Source organism: Schistocerca americana, chromosome 8, assembly GCF_021461395.2.
Source record: "Schistocerca americana isolate TAMUIC-IGC-003095 chromosome 8, iqSchAmer2.1, whole genome shotgun sequence".
NCBI lineage: Eukaryota > Metazoa > Arthropoda > Insecta > Orthoptera > Acrididae > Schistocerca > Schistocerca americana.
In genome coordinates, this window is record NC_060126.1 from 503,340,426 (window position 1) to 503,358,856 (window position 18,431).

The following is an 18,431-nucleotide window of genomic DNA, read 5'->3' on the forward strand; positions in this document are numbered from 1 at the left end:
ATATATATATATATATATATATATATATATATATATATATATATATATATATATATATATATATATATATATAGTGAGTACAGAAATTTACATTTTTTCCCATTTCAAGCAGCCATCTGTACTTCCTTTATTCCGATCCATTTATTTCGAAATTATTTTTTCAAATTGTAGTTAAAATTGATTTACTACTATTATTGCAAATGATAAGTGAAGAGCATATTCACAGTCATTTATTTGTGAGAGGGAAATTTCAGTACCAGTTTAATAATTCAATTTCTAATTAGAAATCATATAGAAATATCCATTTCCATAAGAGAAATTTCAGATTTCAACATATCATATTAAAAAATTTTTATTTACTATTGGAAAATTTTATTTGCAATTAATTACGAAAATCGCAAGATGGACGCTAGATGCGTAGAAATTGTTTCCGCGGACGAGCTTAGTGAAAGTGACACACTGCAAAACATGTCCGACAGTCAAATGAATATTGAACTTAATAGTGAGGATGTTGAAGACATAATTTTACCGGATCCAACGTCAACTTCAGAACCAGACATCAATCAGACATGAAAAAATGACGAAACTAAGACACAGGACTCTGACATGCTCAACCAGATTCTGAAGTTACTTGGTGACCAAAACAGAAAATTTGACACTTTAGACAAAAGATTTGACGCTTTACACGACAACTTAAAACGTGACATTGGCAAATTTGACACTAAATTCGATGAACTGACATGGGACATAAAACAAAATTTTGAAAAACAATCGAGACAAATTGCCGACTTGACAGAAACCACCAGTAGTCTTGGAAGGAAATTTACTGACTTATCAGACAAGGTTACAAGACAAGAAAAGGTATTCGTGGAATTCAGTGACGAGACAAAAACTGACTTACAACGATGTAATGAGAAATTGTTAACAGTAGTTTTTGAACAACAGAAAACCAGTACCCAAGTTGACGAATTACGACAATCACACAATTCCGTAAAAACAAACCAAGAACACTTAGACCTGACGATTACAGACCTTTCAGACAGATTAAATGATGTAACATTGGAGCAGAAATCCTTACAGGAAAAGTTGGAAAAACTTGAAGACAGAGCAGATGTAGCATCTTTAAAGAATGACACAACTCCAGCAGAAAAACTTGTACATGAATGCAAATTATGTGATGATTATTTAGATGAGAAGTTTGAGACAATGACACAGATCATTTTAGATAAGACAAAGGAACAAGTAAAGGGAGAAACAGATAATATTCAGAAAGAGGTACGTAAACTTAAAGAAAATGTAATACCAAGTTCATCAGTGATACCAAAACCCATAACAGGCAACCAAAACATAAATGAGAATCATAATAATGCTAGACCCAGCGCACAGCCGAAAATAGAATTACCAATGAGTGATACAAATCCCAATGAACCATTTTCAATGCTACCACAAGATCAAAATTACTATCAGACATCACCACGTACTATGCACAGTTTGACACAAAATGCAGGACCCATAATACCATTGGGGGTAGCTGATGAAACATTAGTCGTATGGTAAGTCACATCATCTTTGTTTTTAAATATATTTTTCCAGTGTGGAATGTTTCCCTCTATTATACCAAAATGAAAGTGTTGGCAGGTCGACAGACACACAAACAAACACAAACATACACACAAAATTCAAGCTTTCGCAACAAACTGTTGCCTCATCAGGAAAGAAGGAAGGAGAGGGAAAGACGAAAGGATGTGGGTTTTAAGGGAGAGGGTAAGGAGTCATTCCAATCCCGGGAGCGGAAAGACTTACCTTAGGGGGAAAAAAGGACGGGTATACACTCGCACACACACGCACACATATCCATCCACACATATACAGACACAAGCAGACATATTTAAACACAAAGAGTTTGGGCAGAGATGTCAGTCGAGGCAGAAGTGCAGGGGCAAAGATGTTGTTGTATGACAGGTGAGGTATGAGTGGCGGCAACTTGAAATTAGCGGAGATTGAGGCCTGGTGGATAACGAGAAGAGAGGATATATTGAAGAGCAAGTTCCCATCTCCGGAGTTCGGATAGGTTGGTGTTAGTGGGAAGTATCCAGATAACCCGGACGGTGTAACACTGTGCCAAGATGTGCTGGCCGTGCACCAAGGCATGTTTAGCCACAGGGTGATCCTCATTACCAACAAACACTGTCTGCCTGTGTCCATTCATGCGAATGGACAGTTTGTTGCTGGTCATTCCCACATAGAATGCGTCACAGTGTAGGCAGGTCAGTTGGTAGATCACGTGGGTGCTTTCACACGTGGCTCTGCCTTTGATCGTGTACACCTTCCGGGTTACAGGACTGGAGTAGGTGGTGGTGGGAGGGTGCATGGGACAGGTTTTACATCGGGGGCGGTTACAAGGGTAGGAGCCAGAGGGTAGGGAAGGTGGTTTGGGGATTTCATAGGGATGAACTAAGAGGTTACGAAGGTTAGGTGGATGGCGGAAAGACACTCTTGGTGGAGTGGGGAGGATTTCATGAAGGATGGATCTCAATTCAGGGCAGGATTTGAGGAAGTCGTTTCCCTGCTGGAGAGCCACATTCAGAATCTGATCCAGTCCCGGAAAGTATCCTGTCACAAGTGGGGCACTTTTGTGGTTCTTCTGTGGGAGGTTCTGGGTTTGAGAGGATGAGGAAGTGGCTCTGGTTATTTGCTTCTGTACCAGGTCGGGAGGGTAATTGCGGGATGCGAAAGCTGTTGTCAGGTTGTTGGTGTAGTGCTTCAGGGATTCCGGACTGGAGCAGATTCTTTTGCCACGAAGACCTAGGCTGTAGGGAAGGGACCGTTTGATGTGGAATGGGTGGCAGCTGTCGTAATGGAGGTACTGTTGCTTGTTGGTGGGTTTGATGTGGACGGACGTGTGAAGCTGGCCATTGGACAGGTGGAGGTCAACATCAAGGAAAGTGGCATGGGATTTGGAGTACGACCAGGTGAATCTGAAGGAACCAAAGGAGTTGAGGTTGGAGAGGAAATTCTGGAGTTGTTCTTCACTGTGAGTCCAGATCATGAAGATGTCATCAATAAATCTGTACCAAACTTTGGGTTGGCAGGCCTGGGTAACCAAGAAGGCTTCCTCTAAGCGACCCATGAATAGGTTGGCGTACGAAGGGGCCATCCTGGTACCCATGGCTGTTCCCTTTAATTGTTGGTATGTCTGGCCTTCAAAAGTGAAGAAGTTGTGGGTCAGGATGAAGCTGGCTAAGGTAATGAGGAAAGAGGTTTTAGGTAGGGTGGCAGGTGATCGGCATGAAAGGATGTGCTCCATCGCAGCGAGGCCCTGGACAAGCGAGATATTTGTGTATAAGGAAGTGGCATCAATGGTTACAAGGATGGTTTCTGGGGATAACGGACTGGGTAAGGATTCCAGGCATTCGAGAAAGTGGTTGGTGTCTTTGATGAAGGATGGGAGACTGCACGTAATGGGTTGAAGGTGTTTATCTACGTAGGCAGAGATACGCCAACCTATTCATGGGTCGCTTAGAGGAAGCCTTCTTGGTTACCCAGGCCTGCCAACCCAAAGTTTGGTACAGATTTATTGATGACATCTTCATGATCTGGACTCACAGTGAAGAAGAACTCCAGAATTTCCTCTCCTACCTCAACTCCTTTGGTTCCATCAGATTCACCTGGTCGTACTCCAAATCCCATGCCACTTTCCTTGATGTTGACCTCCACCTGTCCAATGGCCAGCTTCACACGTCCGTCCACATCAAACCCACCAACAAGCAACAGTACCTCCATTACGACAGCTGCCACCCATTCCACATCAAACGGTCCCTTCCCTACAGCCTAGGTCTTCGTGGCAAACGAATCTGCTCCAGTCCGGAATCCCTGAAGCATTACACCAACAACCTGACAACAGCTTTCGCATCCCGCAACTACCCTCCCGACCTGGTACAGAAGCAAATAACCAGAGCCACTTCCTCATCCTCTCAAACCCAGAACCTCCCACAGAAGAACCACAAAAGTGCCCCACTTGTGACAGGATACTTTCCGGGACTGGATCAGATTCTGAATGTGGCTCTCCAGCAGGGATACGACTTCTTCAAATCCTGCTCTGAAATGAGATCCATCCTTCATGAAATCCTCCCCACTCCACCAAGAGTGTCTTTCCGCCATCCACCTAACCTTCGTAACCTCTTAGTTCATCCCTATGAAATCCCCAAACCACCTTCCCTACCCTCTGGCTCCTACCCTTGTAACCGCCCCCGATGTAAAACCTGTCCCATGCACCCTCCCACCACCACCTACTCCAGTCCTGTAACCCGGAAGGTGTACACGATCAAAGGCAGAGCCACGTGTGAAAGCACCCACGTGATCTACCAACTGACCTGCCTACACTGTGACGCATTCTATGTGGGAATGACCAGCAACAAACTGTCCATTCGCATGAATGGACACAGGCAGACAGTGTTTGTTGGTAATGAGGATCACCCTGTGGCTAAACATGCCTTGGTGCACGGCCAGCACATCTTGGCACAGTGTTACACCGTCCGGGTTATCTGGATACTTCCCACTAACACCAACCTATCCGAACTCCGGAGATGGGAACTTGCTCTTCAATATATCCTCTCTTCCCGTTATCCACCAGGCCTCAATCTCCGCTAATTTCAAGTTGCCGCCACTCATACCTCACCTGTCATTCAACAACATCTTTGCCTCTGCACTTCCGCCTCGACTGACATCTCTGCCCAAACTCTTTGTCTTTAAATATGTCTGCTTGTGTCTGTATATGTGTGGATGGATATGTGTGTGTGTGCGCGAGTGTATACCCGTCCTTTTTTCCCCCTAAGCTAAGTCTTTCCGCTCCCGGGATTGGAATGACTCCTTACCCTCTCCCTTAAAACCCACATCCTTTCGTCTTTCCCTCTCCTTCCCTCTTTCCTGATGAGGCAACAGTTTGTTGCGAAAGCTTGAATTTTGTGTGTATGTTTGTGTGTCTGTCGACCTGCCAGCACTTTCATTTGGTAAGTCACATCATCTTTGTTTTTTATATATATATATATATATATATATATATATATATATATATATATATATATATATATATATATATATATATATATATATATATATATAAAAATTACCACACTGATGTACATACTTGTAGGATCCTAAGATATTTAGAGGGGCACCACTCTTAGAAATGGTAATAGAGGGGTACCGCTCTTAGAAACAGCAATAGTGGGGACACCACACTTAGAAACGGTATTAGGTATAGGAACTTTTACATTATATTAAGTTAACATGTATTTTATTTATCATATTTTATTTTGTGTAGTCCACTGTAGGGGATGACTTTACTAGCATTTATGAAGTAGTTAGCAACCATCCCATGAACCTATCCTCCTACATAGGGCTGTCTTGAAGCTTGAAATATGTGTAAATTTTATTCCAGGAGGCAAGATGAATTTTAAGTTGAATATTCTAGCGAGTTGCCACAATTATCTTCAAATGTTGCAAGTGTAAAAAAAAAAAAAAAAAAAAAAGGGAGAGAGAATGAGCTAACAAATAAAATGTATATTTCAATCTGAATGTAATGTAATTCACTGTCAGCACAATGATATTGAATGTAACGTTAAAATTTACTATATTTTTCATTTAATTCTGTATATGTGCTATATGACAACAATGTAACTATCTCATGTAATGATTAATTGTAAATATTTGTATATTTATGTACTTACTATATCAAGAAATGTATTTTAAGTAGATGTTAATGAGCTGCAAAGGACTTGTGCATGTAGCACATGATTCATATAAATGGAACTGAAAATGAAAAGAAGAAACCAACGTGATGGAACACTGGTCAAGCAATATTTACGTAGTGTCAATATGCTTTGAAGTGTATGGTGTTGTGGGAGCCGGCAGGTCTTCAGGTTGGTGTAAAAGACAAGCTCATCACCTGTCGTAGGCAGTGAGGTGTTTCCTGTGCCCTCATTGACCATTTATACCCCGGTAGACGCCACCAAAATTCGACTGATGGAGATCACAATTTCGTGTTGACACATTGAATAAACTTTGGATTTTCTTCAAGTCACACGCAAGAGATCCAGGCAGTACACACACACTCAGAATCCGATACTACGTTTAAAGACATTGGAGCAATATAATAGATACATTTATTGTTCGAATTAATTCCATTGTAAACACGAATCATGTGAACTGAATTCAAACGCTGTGCTAAGCAACGATAATACGCTGCAATTCAAAGACATTAATATTACGACTCATAAAGAAGATACACACCAAAAAGACTGTATACAAAGACTGATATGCAAAGAGCATTGTGCTCAGAAATATTTTTTGTAATATGTAAATTTCTTATTTTCTCATATATATATATATATATGTATCTATGTAAATTTTCTATACTGCCATGCTCGCTTGCGGAGCGTGTCAGTAGAGGAGGCATTGTAATGGTACTTTGACTTCCGCGCCTCCGCCAGCGACCGATTTTATAAATAATTTTGTTCGTCTCTTTACTTTTGCATAGGTTTTTTTTTTTTTTTTTGTTTCTCTTTTTAAGAACTAATTGATGACTCTCTCTCTCTTGTCTTGATACGAAAGACGTGTATTTTTCCGCGCTGTGTTGAATGTGCCTTTGGGTGAAAATTAAAATCACATTACAAAGCGAGGTTGTTTCAATAGCTAATGAGGAGAAGATAATAAAGGTAACACCACAAGCTATATACATAAACAAGGATTATACACAGGTTTGAGTGGCCTGACCGCCATCAAAACTGTTGTAACAAAACTGTGCACTCCACCTCATAAAAATGTAAACCAGTATCCAAAAGTCAACTGACAAGACAAGGTTACAAATGTATTGCTAGTAGCACATCAAGCATGAAATGGTGTGAAAGGTGTACATACAAACCAGCAACTGGAACTGATTGAAGAAGAAAATTGATAGCTACTGGCTCAGTGAAAAAAGAAAAATACGCAACAGTGATGAATTGCTAAATAAATACATGCAGACCGAAGTTGAAGAGCTATAAAATAACTTTAACTACTTCATAAATCTTGTCCTGCAATGAAAGTAGGTCTGTCAATAGGATGGTCAAAACCCAAGCATTTTTGACAAATTCCAAACATGAAACACTATATTTCTAAAAAAAAAAAAAAAAAAGTGGAACAATATCAGAAATGAATCTGCTGCTCTCTATAAACAAGATTTCAGCATGATTGTGAGTATGTGATTTTCTCCAACTTGCATAAGCCTTTATGTCCATTTTGGGTACACATTTGCTGGGCTATTACAAACTTAACAGAAAATTTTCCTTCAGTAAATAGCAACTACTGTAACTAATTTTATTAGCCAATATACGATGGTAATCCCAAAAGTAAGGTCTCCTATTTTTTTTATAATTACATTGACCTGTTTATTTCTACAACGGTTTACATCACTTTACAGCTTGAACATTTAGCTATTTTTCGACATAATCACCATTTTTGTCAATGCATTTTTGTAGATGCTGTGGCAGTTTTTATATGCCCATGTCATACCAGCTCACCACCATGCTGTTCAGAAAGTTATGAACCTCTTCTTTCACCTCGTCTTCCGAGATGAATCACTGGGACCACAATTAACGCTGACAGGTACTGTGAGACTCTGAAAAACCTCAAACGGCAATTCAGAACTGGAGAAGAGGAATGTTGAGCAAGGGCGTACACATTCTCCATGACAACGCTCACCCACACATCGCTCAGCAAACCGTTGCTCTCCTGCCACAGTTTCAGTAAAACATAATCACCCACCCACCCTATAGTCCTGACTTGGCGCCAGTGACTATCACCTGTGCCCTATGTTAAAAGAACATTTGGCCAGAAAGCAATTAAGCTCCGATGACGAGGTGAAAGAGCGGTTCGTAGCTTTCTGAACAGCATGGCAGCGAGCTGGTATGACATGGGTATACAAAAACTGCCATAGCATCTACAAAAATGCATCGACAAAAATGGCGATTATGTCGAAAAATAGCCACATGTGCAAGCTGTAAACTGATGTAAACCATTGTAGAAATAAATAGGTCTATGTACATATAAAAAAATTGGAGACCTTACTTTTGGGATTACCCTCGTATTAGTTCAGATATGTGATATAACTAGATATATCAAAATGCAGACATCTGCCATCGATATTACCTTGCTGGAACTGGCTCTCAACGGCATAATATTGACGCAGAAGTTCATGGACAGCAGCTTTCATACGCCCTCTTATGCCATTTCGATACCTCTGGACAAGCTGAACAATTCCTTGTGTTGTCATAAAGAACACATCACGATCTGAGCGCTTCTGCAGTGTTGCTGCATGTCTGTAAATAACAGTAACAAAGATTGAAAAAGTGCAGTCAGACAGTTGTTATTAGCCTATGACTGAAAGGAAACAGCTTAACGTACCCATCAATAACACCAGCTATTTGCTGGCTTGGAAACTGAGCTAATACTGAAGTAATGTTCCTTTCATATAAGGTCATCAGTTTTCGAATCTTTTTTTCAACTGAAATAGGGATACGCCCAGAAATTGAAGCAATCACCTCCTGCAAAAATAAAACACTTGTTTTAAGATGACTGTGCTTATATTCAAGAAATAGGAGGTTTCATGAAAAGGTATTAGAGTACACATAATAATAATGATCTGTAGAATGTAACTACACTAATATTGGGATACATACAACATAGAAAAGCAATTTTTTGAAGTATCACTAGCAATGCTTGGCATGTATTATCAATCACAACGCGAGCAAAGTATTATCAAGCAAAGCAAACTGAATACCTGGTCAGGATGGCAGCACTGTCGTGTTTATGCCCAACAAACAGGTAACATAGACAGCAACAGTGCACACTCCAATATTGTTACTAGTGGAACACTGACACACGCTAGGCATCTAATTTCAAATTCCATGCATAGCACAATAATTACACATTACTAATGCTTTTTTTTGACAATACTTCTCACACACTATCATTGTGACAAAATTTATTTACAGTGTAACATAAATGAATAAGGCACTGGCTATTTTAAATACGATGATCTACTTTTTCTTAAAAATTTAATGTTGTATGCCCAGCCCCATGTTAAAAAATTAACTACATCAACACACTTGCACACGATGACTTGTTTATGTTGGCACCTTTTAGAACCAAATCCCATAGAACAATTTTTCTCACAATTCCCTTGCTACCCCTGACATTCACTTCTCTGCAACAAAAGCTGAAAACTTATCACAAAGTTAGTGTTTCTTCGGAGTGTTCGTATAAGAAAAATTGCTGTCAACTATCACAGTAATCCATACTGTCAGCAGCATATCTACTGAGAGCATTCTTCTTCTTCTTCTTCTTCTTCTGCTGCTGCTGCTGCTGGACAGAAACTGCATTCCACTCTGTTCCATAATAATGTCCCTCCACATGAAATTTGCATACCATGACATAATCATAAAATGTTGTGTGCATGTTCCATCACCTTTTCTTTCAGCACTGTCACTCCTTTTTTCTGCTCATCATCAATAAATTTAACGGTGTTAACAGCAAGCTGTCACAGCTGCCTGCAAAAGCACTTTTCACAATCACTATTTGTGCCTGCACTGTGAAGTAACAGAGTATGTTAATTTGGCTGCACCTGGTTGCATGACCAAGTTAGTTTCCCCAATTACTGTGTCTGCAATTCACATAAAAGGGAATGGCCCAATCCGACATGTCACAAACTACCCTGAAATTTTTTATCCAGGAAGAATACAACAAAAAACAAATGCACTGTAAAAATTTTAGCTGATAAGATGCATTGCAAGAATTTTAGAAGTAACTTGTTTTTGACACATGAAGAACCACTTATAACAGTGGTTTGTACAGCTCTTCCTGCCTATCACATGATGTGCTATTACAAGAGAGCATAGTAGCACATAGTGCTCATATCCAGAGTGACACAAGCAAATTTCAAGCGGCTAAACCATACAAAAAAGGTCACGTATCATTAATGTTTTGAGTAAGACATTTCACATCAAAGCTAAAATGGTCCACATGTAATTCTTACAAACATGACTAGCAGAGGGGAATAAATCAAGGCAGTGTTTAATGTCACATTACAGACAACGTCCATTAATTTTGACTTTAATTTATTGAAAAGCAATATTTCTTACACATACATCATTTTATAATCATTTCTGTAGCACAGTTCATGTGATAATTTTTGAATAATGTAGTAACAATGAAACAGTTCTTTGTTCATTCCCCACAGTCATCACAATAAAATGAAGTGTAATTTGTATGATGAAAACAATAATTTTCCTTACATTAGACACACCTGATGAAAGAAAAATTAATGCTTTCACGTGTGTCACAGTAATTAATAGTTTTATTTAGACTGAATTGTGGAGGAGTAAGAAACAGCCGTGGCTGCTGTTCTGCTTATTGTGCTGCATACTGGGCATACTTAAAACAGTTCATAAAACGTGCTGATGCAAACTGATAATGCACAAATGAATGAAATTTAAGAATACTGTTATCCTGATAACCCTCAAATGATATGAAGTTATTGGAAATTATATTGTCTGATAATTTCTTTAAAAATACTTTAAACAGCTGAAAAACTTTTTTATTAAGAGTTCCATTGGTTGTTCCGGATGGAAGCTGAATAATATCAAAGAGTCTTTTTTGTCATCCTCCTGAATGGCAGAAGTACTGTTATGTCCAGACGAAGAGTCCAACAAAAGACATGAATTAATTTCTGTAACTGGTCAGATAGTGTTCTGAATGAAATGTTAAAAATCATTTGTTCCTATTTTTCCAGATTTTGACAGGTCAATCATATGATTTTTGCTACTAAACAGTTCTTTTTCTTAATTTTTGGTCCTCATTTGCCTTGAGGTCCCTGAAGACAGATATAAAGCTGCGCAAACATTAATACACTCATTCTCACCACTATATATGAACGTGTCATAGCAATAATCAGTTGCACAACACACACTGTCTTTTTTTCACATCGAAATGATAAAGTGCGGATTGCTCGCAGTTCTTTCACAAAACCTGACCAATTAGTGTTTCATACAGTACATGTGGGGATAACAGCAAGTTTTGACTTCACGTCAGCATGTGCTATTCACTTTTACTTGCTGTTAGATTTTATGAAGCAAAACTGGGTTTGCACACTGCTGAACATTAACCTTTAAACACAATGAGTATTAATTCAGTTTTATCATCATTGTTAACACTAAAACTTGTAATTATTACAAATATTAAATGAATTGTGGATAACTGTAAACTGAAATTAGCTTTACAAATTACGATCAAACTCAGTCATGTTATCTGTTTAACGATGCACTGTCAACCAATGATATGCACAAGTGCAGTCCATTACAGCTCAGGTAGGGGTGTACAATCATCCAGCTGCCTGGCAAGCTATGAATTTTTAAACATTTTTTAAAATACTTGCAATGTGTCTTAGCAGCTAAAACTTTGACAGAGTCTTTCTTACAGTTCATTCTTCCTGTATAAACAATGTCTGGGCATGTTTCAACATGTCAGATTTGACTATTCCCTCACTGGTTAAGTAATAGTAAATCATGTCTGCAAGAATTCCTGTGTGTCATTTACAAACATTTTAAAAGTTAACTTCAGACGATAAGTCGAGAAGAATGCAATTTTTTTACTTTATGATTTCACACATTTTCTGTCAGATTTAGATAGCTCTGATTTTAAAACCAAATCAAACAGCTGGAGGACAAAACAAACATTTATTAGAATATGAATTAATTGAACCTGTAAAGAGCACTTGTCAAGATTAGCTTACAACATTTTATACACATTTAAAAATATTTATACAGTAAATTTTTGCAAGAAGAATCAACAAATGAATTAACAGCACACATGCACTTAATAGTAGTAGTCAGTTAAACATATGCTGACAAGTTCTCTGGATGAAACTAGAATCAGGTATCTCACAAACAGAGTAAATACTGCATTCAGAATACATTACTGCAGCATCAAAGTTTCATAAAATAAAAATGAGGATTATTATTTTAGCTCACAGTTTCTGAAAAGCACATTAATCATACATATAACTTCACAGTACTTTTTTATGTAGCGTAACACTTAGAAAATTTTCTGAAATCTAACCTGAAGATTTAGTTGATATTCGAACTTACTTGGAGCTCAAGCAGAGGAAGGCTAGGGTCACGGAGAGAACTCATGAACTTCTCTATCACATCTCTTAATCGAGCTAAGTGATATGGATCAGGAAGACAGTAACCTAAAATAGAAAACAATATTGTCAAAATACAGAACAATGGAAACCTCTCCCCTCTATTATCTCTGCTACACAAAAATTGCCTACTTATTCCTACATTACAGCTACACTATTACATTTGACATGTCCACCCGTTTTATAGTTCCGTGAGATTACCTTAAAACAACAATTTTTCAAGCAATCTGCAAATTATAGGAGTTTTCTCAACCAACTATATTGCGCTGGCACTGAAGCAAAGTTGATCCACAATGCACACACTATGTGGTCAGCTGGAATGATGCCACTGTGGAAGTAAAATCAAACAATGGAAAATCCAGGAAGGAATGCAACAATAGTATGAAAACTGTAAAACTGTGCTGGTGTTATGTGTGTATATGCACATGTATTCTACAGCTCTTAAGAAGGATTCCTCAAACTATGTTCTCAGATTTGTACTGCTGCATCATCTTACGATATGGCATAATACCCATAAGGATTGTAATGCAGTTCACAGTCTTGTTTATGTGCCTATCAACTACTCAGTACATTGTCTGCTTTACTCCTTCTGTTATTTATAATCAAAAGAGGTAATACAGCTCACTTAAATGAAAAATTCTTAGAACTTTCAAGTGAAGTTAGGGTGACCACACGTCCGGATTAATCCGAACATGTCCTCCTTTTTAGCTCTTTGTCCGCGGTCTGGGCGGATTTTTACGGTGTCTGGCTTTCCCACAAAGTTGAGCGTAATACAGTTAAATTTACAATTTGTCCTGTTCTATTGCTCTTTTCTTAAGTACTTTAACTATTGGCACAGCCTTCGTGATAAACAAGTACGAAGGCAGTGTTAGTAGGTGGCACCAGGATCATCGATGTTATTGTTGATCTACCTATGAGCGAATGCAAATATCGATTATTTAAAATTTTCGTTTCGTATCTTCGCTTTGTATTGGCTTGGCTTCCTGTAGTGTACGTGTGATTTGTGAGTGTAATTCTTAACCGAGTGAGTTACGTAAAATATTTGGCTATGCCTAAACGAAAGTGTACATTTTCTGATGTCCTTTCTTGCAAATGTCCGGCTTTAAGAAAGGGAGAAATGAATTTGAAGTGGAATGTAAGATATGTGGAGCTGGAATGTACGTCTCAGAGGCCAATAAAGGTAAGAAATAACTTGACAGATTAACTGTCATGGTTTTATTTCATTGTTTCATAGTCATTCAATTTATTTGTATTCGGAAGATTAAAGTGCAGTTTTCATGTCGTCAGCTGCTGCTTGAATTGTAGATGTTGGTAGCGATGCGTCGAATGAAGGGAGGTGAATGGCCTTACATTTTTCGCTTTGTAAGCAATTCTGTGTTGTTGACATAACAAAACAATTGACGCCACACTGTCACCACAATCAATGTTTTTAATTTTTTTTTATATTGCTCGGTGAACCACCACCTGACCATCAGTAACAATTACCTACTAGTTTTACTGGTAATTCCCAGCAGTCACGTGACTTGTCCAAAGCTGACGGGTAGTATCCTCATCTGCACTTGATCCATTTGATGTGTCCTATTTTTTCCTATTTTGTCCTCCTTTTTGAAGCTGTTTGTCCTCCTTTTTAAACAATTGCATCTGGTCACCCTAAGTGAAGTTATATCTTTAAAAAGTTTAAATTTCTTTCACTTCTTGTTCTAAAGGTCCATTGGGCTTGCTCCTCTTGAAGTCTTCCCCAGTTGTAGTCAATGATATCTCATTCCCCCTGCCCTCATGTTCACTTTCCACTTCTCACTTCATTTCTCTCTCTTTGCATGGCTTATAACCTCTCTCTTCCTTTCATTGCTTCCTTTATTTAATTATCACTACAGCCTGCATTTCCAAGCATGCTGCACGAGTGTTTGCATGTTCTGATTACTTGGGTAGTAAACGCACCTTCTGAATATTTCATCAATATAATTGCATGTACTTAGACATTACCTGGCACACTGCATCATTTTTCTGACCTCACTACATATATTGCAGTAACTTGCACAATAGTGCCTTTTATTTAGATTTTTTCACATGAAATATGCGAAAAGTACAGGAAGTGAGTAATTTCGCAACTTTTGCTACAGTCTGCAACCTTCATAAAGAGCTCAAGCTACCTAGCTTGGCTCTGTAGATGCTGGCAGAAGTCAGTATGTTGTTAAGTGATGCTTCATCGTATGTGCGAAGGGAAGCAATTAAAATATCTTGATAATGATGTAAAGCGTTTTAAGCCCATATATGACATTGTGTTGCTGAAACAATGTGAATACTCTCACATCCTCCACAAACAAGGGAAACTGATGCACAAAATTTGATAATTCTGACAGCATTAACTAAGACACAGGCTGACTTTTCTCCTACTGAAAATCCATTTTGCCACATTTAGAGATGTGCTGCCAGACTTGGCTTTGCTGCAGCAGTCTATGTATTTTAACCAGATGGAATAATGGATAACTGCTGTCACCTTTTACTGCAATAACTATCATGAAGTTGGTAAGAAACTATAAATTCCCCAAAAGTTATTGAATTTAACATTTATTTGTTTCATTCTATTGAAAAGCATTACATTACTGGCCCCAAATTTATTTATTTATTTTCCAGTGAGGGAGTGTAAACACTTTCAAAGCCACCAATGGAGCTTGCATTAAAAGCGTGGAAGTGGCATTCAAGAAAGCAGATTTACAGATTTGAAGCGAGACCTAATTCACACCAAATCAAAAACTTTTGTGAAGGTTGAAAAATCTTTGCAATCAGCCTATGAAGAAGTGTGTGCAGCAGCAAAAGTTAAGGTGAACACAGTTTTCGGATCAAATCCTGATTCTACTATTATGAAATTGACAGAAACATTTTTGTGGCAAGAATGTATAAGACTCTCAACTTGACCCAACTTTGTCTAAAATTTATTCTCTAAAGTATGCATCTCCCGCTTCTTGTGACATAAAAAAAAAATTCTATGTTCAAAAATGTTCTATCTGATAAACACATATGCCAAAATTGTGTATGTATTGTATATTTGTCTTGAATTTGTAAACAGCTGTAATTTACTGTCCTGGATACCAAATTAATAATAAGAACAATGAGTCTAAGTGAAGAAATTTTGGGGAAATTGGTTGTTGTGTGCTGTTCTAGAGGATAACAGAAATTAATACTGAACTGAATTTTGATACCACATATTTGTTTTTGTTTTTGTTTTTCTGCCTCATTTTGCATGCTTAATGAGTGAATGCATGTTTTACAAGTCACACAGTAGACATTTCTGCGAAAGCAAGCAGCATCAAAAATTGTTGAACAGCCATGCAATGAACTGTATGGCCCATAAACAAGCTTCCTTGCCTTTAGAACCAATTTCATCCTAAACTGATTTACAGTGTTTGTCTTTGTAGAACCATTTGCACTATTAAATACAGACAATAAAATAATCAGTGTGCTATTTTAAGTGATAGAACAGCTCCAATAACAGTTTAATTTTTGAATTTACAATGGCTGCTTCTGAGCAAACAAAAGTTTTCTAACTTCAACTTCTGGGAAAAAAAGGGGGTGGCATGTTTCAGTACCCATGTTCCACTTTCCATGGATTCGTACTTTATTTTTATACAAATATGGTACAGGTTTATTCAAACTTAATCAAACCTGTATCATGTTTTTAGAGATGAAGTTAGATCTATCAAAGCTACCGAGCGAGATGGCACAGTGGTTAGCACACTGGACTTGAATTCAGGAGGATGACAGTTCAAATCGGCATCCGGCCATCCTGATTTAGGTTTTCTGTGATTTCCCTAAGTCTCTTCAGGCAAACGCCAGAATGGTTCCTTTGAAAGGGTGTGACCGACTTCCTTCCCTAATCCGATGGGACCAATGATCTCACTGTTTGGTCCCCTCCCCCGGAATCAACCAACCAATCAAAGTTAGTACATATAACAAAAAAAAAACAATCAATTTTTGCCAAAAGAATCTAATTAAGCAAATAAAAGATTACTCACAAAGTGGCAGCAGAACACATACATAAAAGAAGGTTATAATTAGGTAAGCTTTCGGAGCCAGTGGCTCCTCCTTCAGGCAGAAGGTTTGAAGAGGAAGTAAGAAGGGTGAAGGAAAAGGACTGGAGAGGTCTAGGAAAAGGATTAGATTTCGGGAAAGTCGCACAGAACCGCTGGTCAGGGGAGACTTACCAGAGGCAATGAGAAGGAAAGACTTTCCTTTTTTTATCTGTCTAGTTACAAAGTTTGTACACAGGTATCTAACCATACCTAGGCAACAAAAAAGGAGAGAAAAACATTTTGTATTTTGCACAAAGTGGGTCTTAAAAACCCAATCAAGAACATTTGACAGGATGATCACACTCACCAGCTAATATATTCTCAAGTGTTACTCTGTATTTATTGTGTAGGTGATTCAGCTTTTCTGCGACACCAGGAGCTGAACTGTCATTATCTGGAAAACCACCTCTGTATTCCTGTGCCTTTGTAACAAGGGAGGCATCATCGAGTTCAAGGTGAGCAATCAGTGTCCCAAGTTCAAGAAGGGCGCCAGGTCGTTTCACATAAAACACACAGCCAGCTTCACTTGCTGTGAGTGTCATCACCATTTTCATGACCTAAGAGAGGGGGAAAAAGGAGGTTACTGGACATTAATTTGGAAAAAAAACCAAACATACTAACATTTTAGTGACCTATTCTGTATATGCTCTACATTATATTTTTAATGAATAAAATGAAACTGTCATAATCACATATTTAGCATGGCTTTTACACACACACACACACACACACACACACACACACACACACACACAGAGAGAGAGAGAGAGAGAGAGAGAGAGAGAGAGAGAGAGAGAGAGAGAGAGAGAGAGAGTCATGGTGGTACACAATGAACAGTTTTCAAAATTCACACCTCTATTTCAGCATACGCTTGTCCTCTGTCCACATGTCCTCCGTCTTCTACAAGAAAAGACAGAAGTTTGCCTGGTGACGGTGAACGCAGAAGGGAAGGGTCTTTCTCCTTTTCAAAAATGCACGTTTGGTTTCCAATAACAATGCGATAGCGATCAACTTCTTCGCGCATGTATGTTGTGTAACTTGAACCATCAATTGAAAGCAAGATGCCTGATCAGACACACAAAATACATTATAAATAAATTCTATTAACATCTGCTTATGAAAGATACTTCAACATATTTTTTAAATTATGTATTGTTTTATTTTACTGCACTGTAACACAACCACACATATTATGGAAATATATTGCATGATCAATAATTAAAGACACATTATTAATAATAATAGCAATAATAGTCTATTATCATTGATGATCAACAGGAAAATGAAACACATTCACAAATTAGTAGAAACACTGCTACAAATTACTTTAAACATTATATAACAAACCTCCATCAGAAAGCCTATGGACTTCTATTTCCTTAAAGGAGCCATTCAATACAATAAAATAATTGTTTGGTCCAGATTTGGTGGCTTGTACCTTGTATTTGTACCCTTCATTTATTAATTCAACATCAACTGTGTTGAACAGAGTATTAGATCCTTGAACTTGCCCCCTGGAAATAAAACCATTGCCTGAGCCTGGTGCATATTTCTTTGAAAGTTTAATAAGTGAATGCACTCTCTAGGGACTATGAAACATTGCATTACGCATATAAAAATATACTTTTTCCTTTCTTACTGTGTAAGATAACAATAAACTATTATTATGTATTTTTTAGTTCAAAATACTGAGTACTTTATGTAAAACAGCAATATGCAGGACTACATACTTCTCCAAAGACGTCTGGAAGTTCTGAAATGCAGTGATGAGCGCTCGGTCAGCTATATGAAGAGCACCACAAATTACACCTAGCAAAATATCAGGCTTTTCTGCCTGGATTCGCTCTGCAATGAGAATATCTAGCCATGAAGTGTCTATAGTATTGTTCTGGAAGCTTGATGTCTCTAGCAGCTTGATGAGATACTCAACTGTTGTACGGAAGTCACCCCTGATTGAGAGTTCCTTTAAAGCTATCACAAGATTCCTGAAAAATAACATAATATTTGTATTCCAAAAAGGTAATAGTTTCAGATATTTCTTAGCACATCATTTTAATAAAGCACGGTGCCACTCATTTAAAATAGCTTCATATAGATATACACTAAGTCACAAGGAAGCTACC

General features: G+C 38.0%; 1 protein-coding gene across 2 annotated transcripts in view; it reads right to left on the reverse strand.

Moving 5' to 3' along the window:
• LOC124545154 (acetyl-CoA carboxylase) overlaps positions 1 to 18,431 on the reverse strand; it is a 259,301-nt gene that overhangs the window by 80,133 nt on the left and 160,737 nt on the right. For both annotated transcript variants that reach the window (XR_006967594.1, XM_047123987.1), the window contains exons 10-16: positions 18,039 to 18,293; positions 17,656 to 17,822; positions 17,162 to 17,373; positions 16,616 to 16,865; positions 12,183 to 12,286; positions 8,443 to 8,582; positions 8,188 to 8,357 (exon numbers count right to left, since the gene is read on the reverse strand). Coding sequence is in view for 1 of the 2 variants with exons in the window: in XM_047123987.1 (XP_046979943.1) it covers positions 8,188 to 8,357; positions 8,443 to 8,582; positions 12,183 to 12,286; positions 16,616 to 16,865; positions 17,162 to 17,373; positions 17,656 to 17,822; positions 18,039 to 18,293 (1,298 nt within the window). In the remaining variant the exon portion in view is untranslated. The remainder of the gene's footprint in view (positions 1 to 8,187; positions 8,358 to 8,442; positions 8,583 to 12,182; positions 12,287 to 16,615; positions 16,866 to 17,161; positions 17,374 to 17,655; positions 17,823 to 18,038; positions 18,294 to 18,431) is intronic.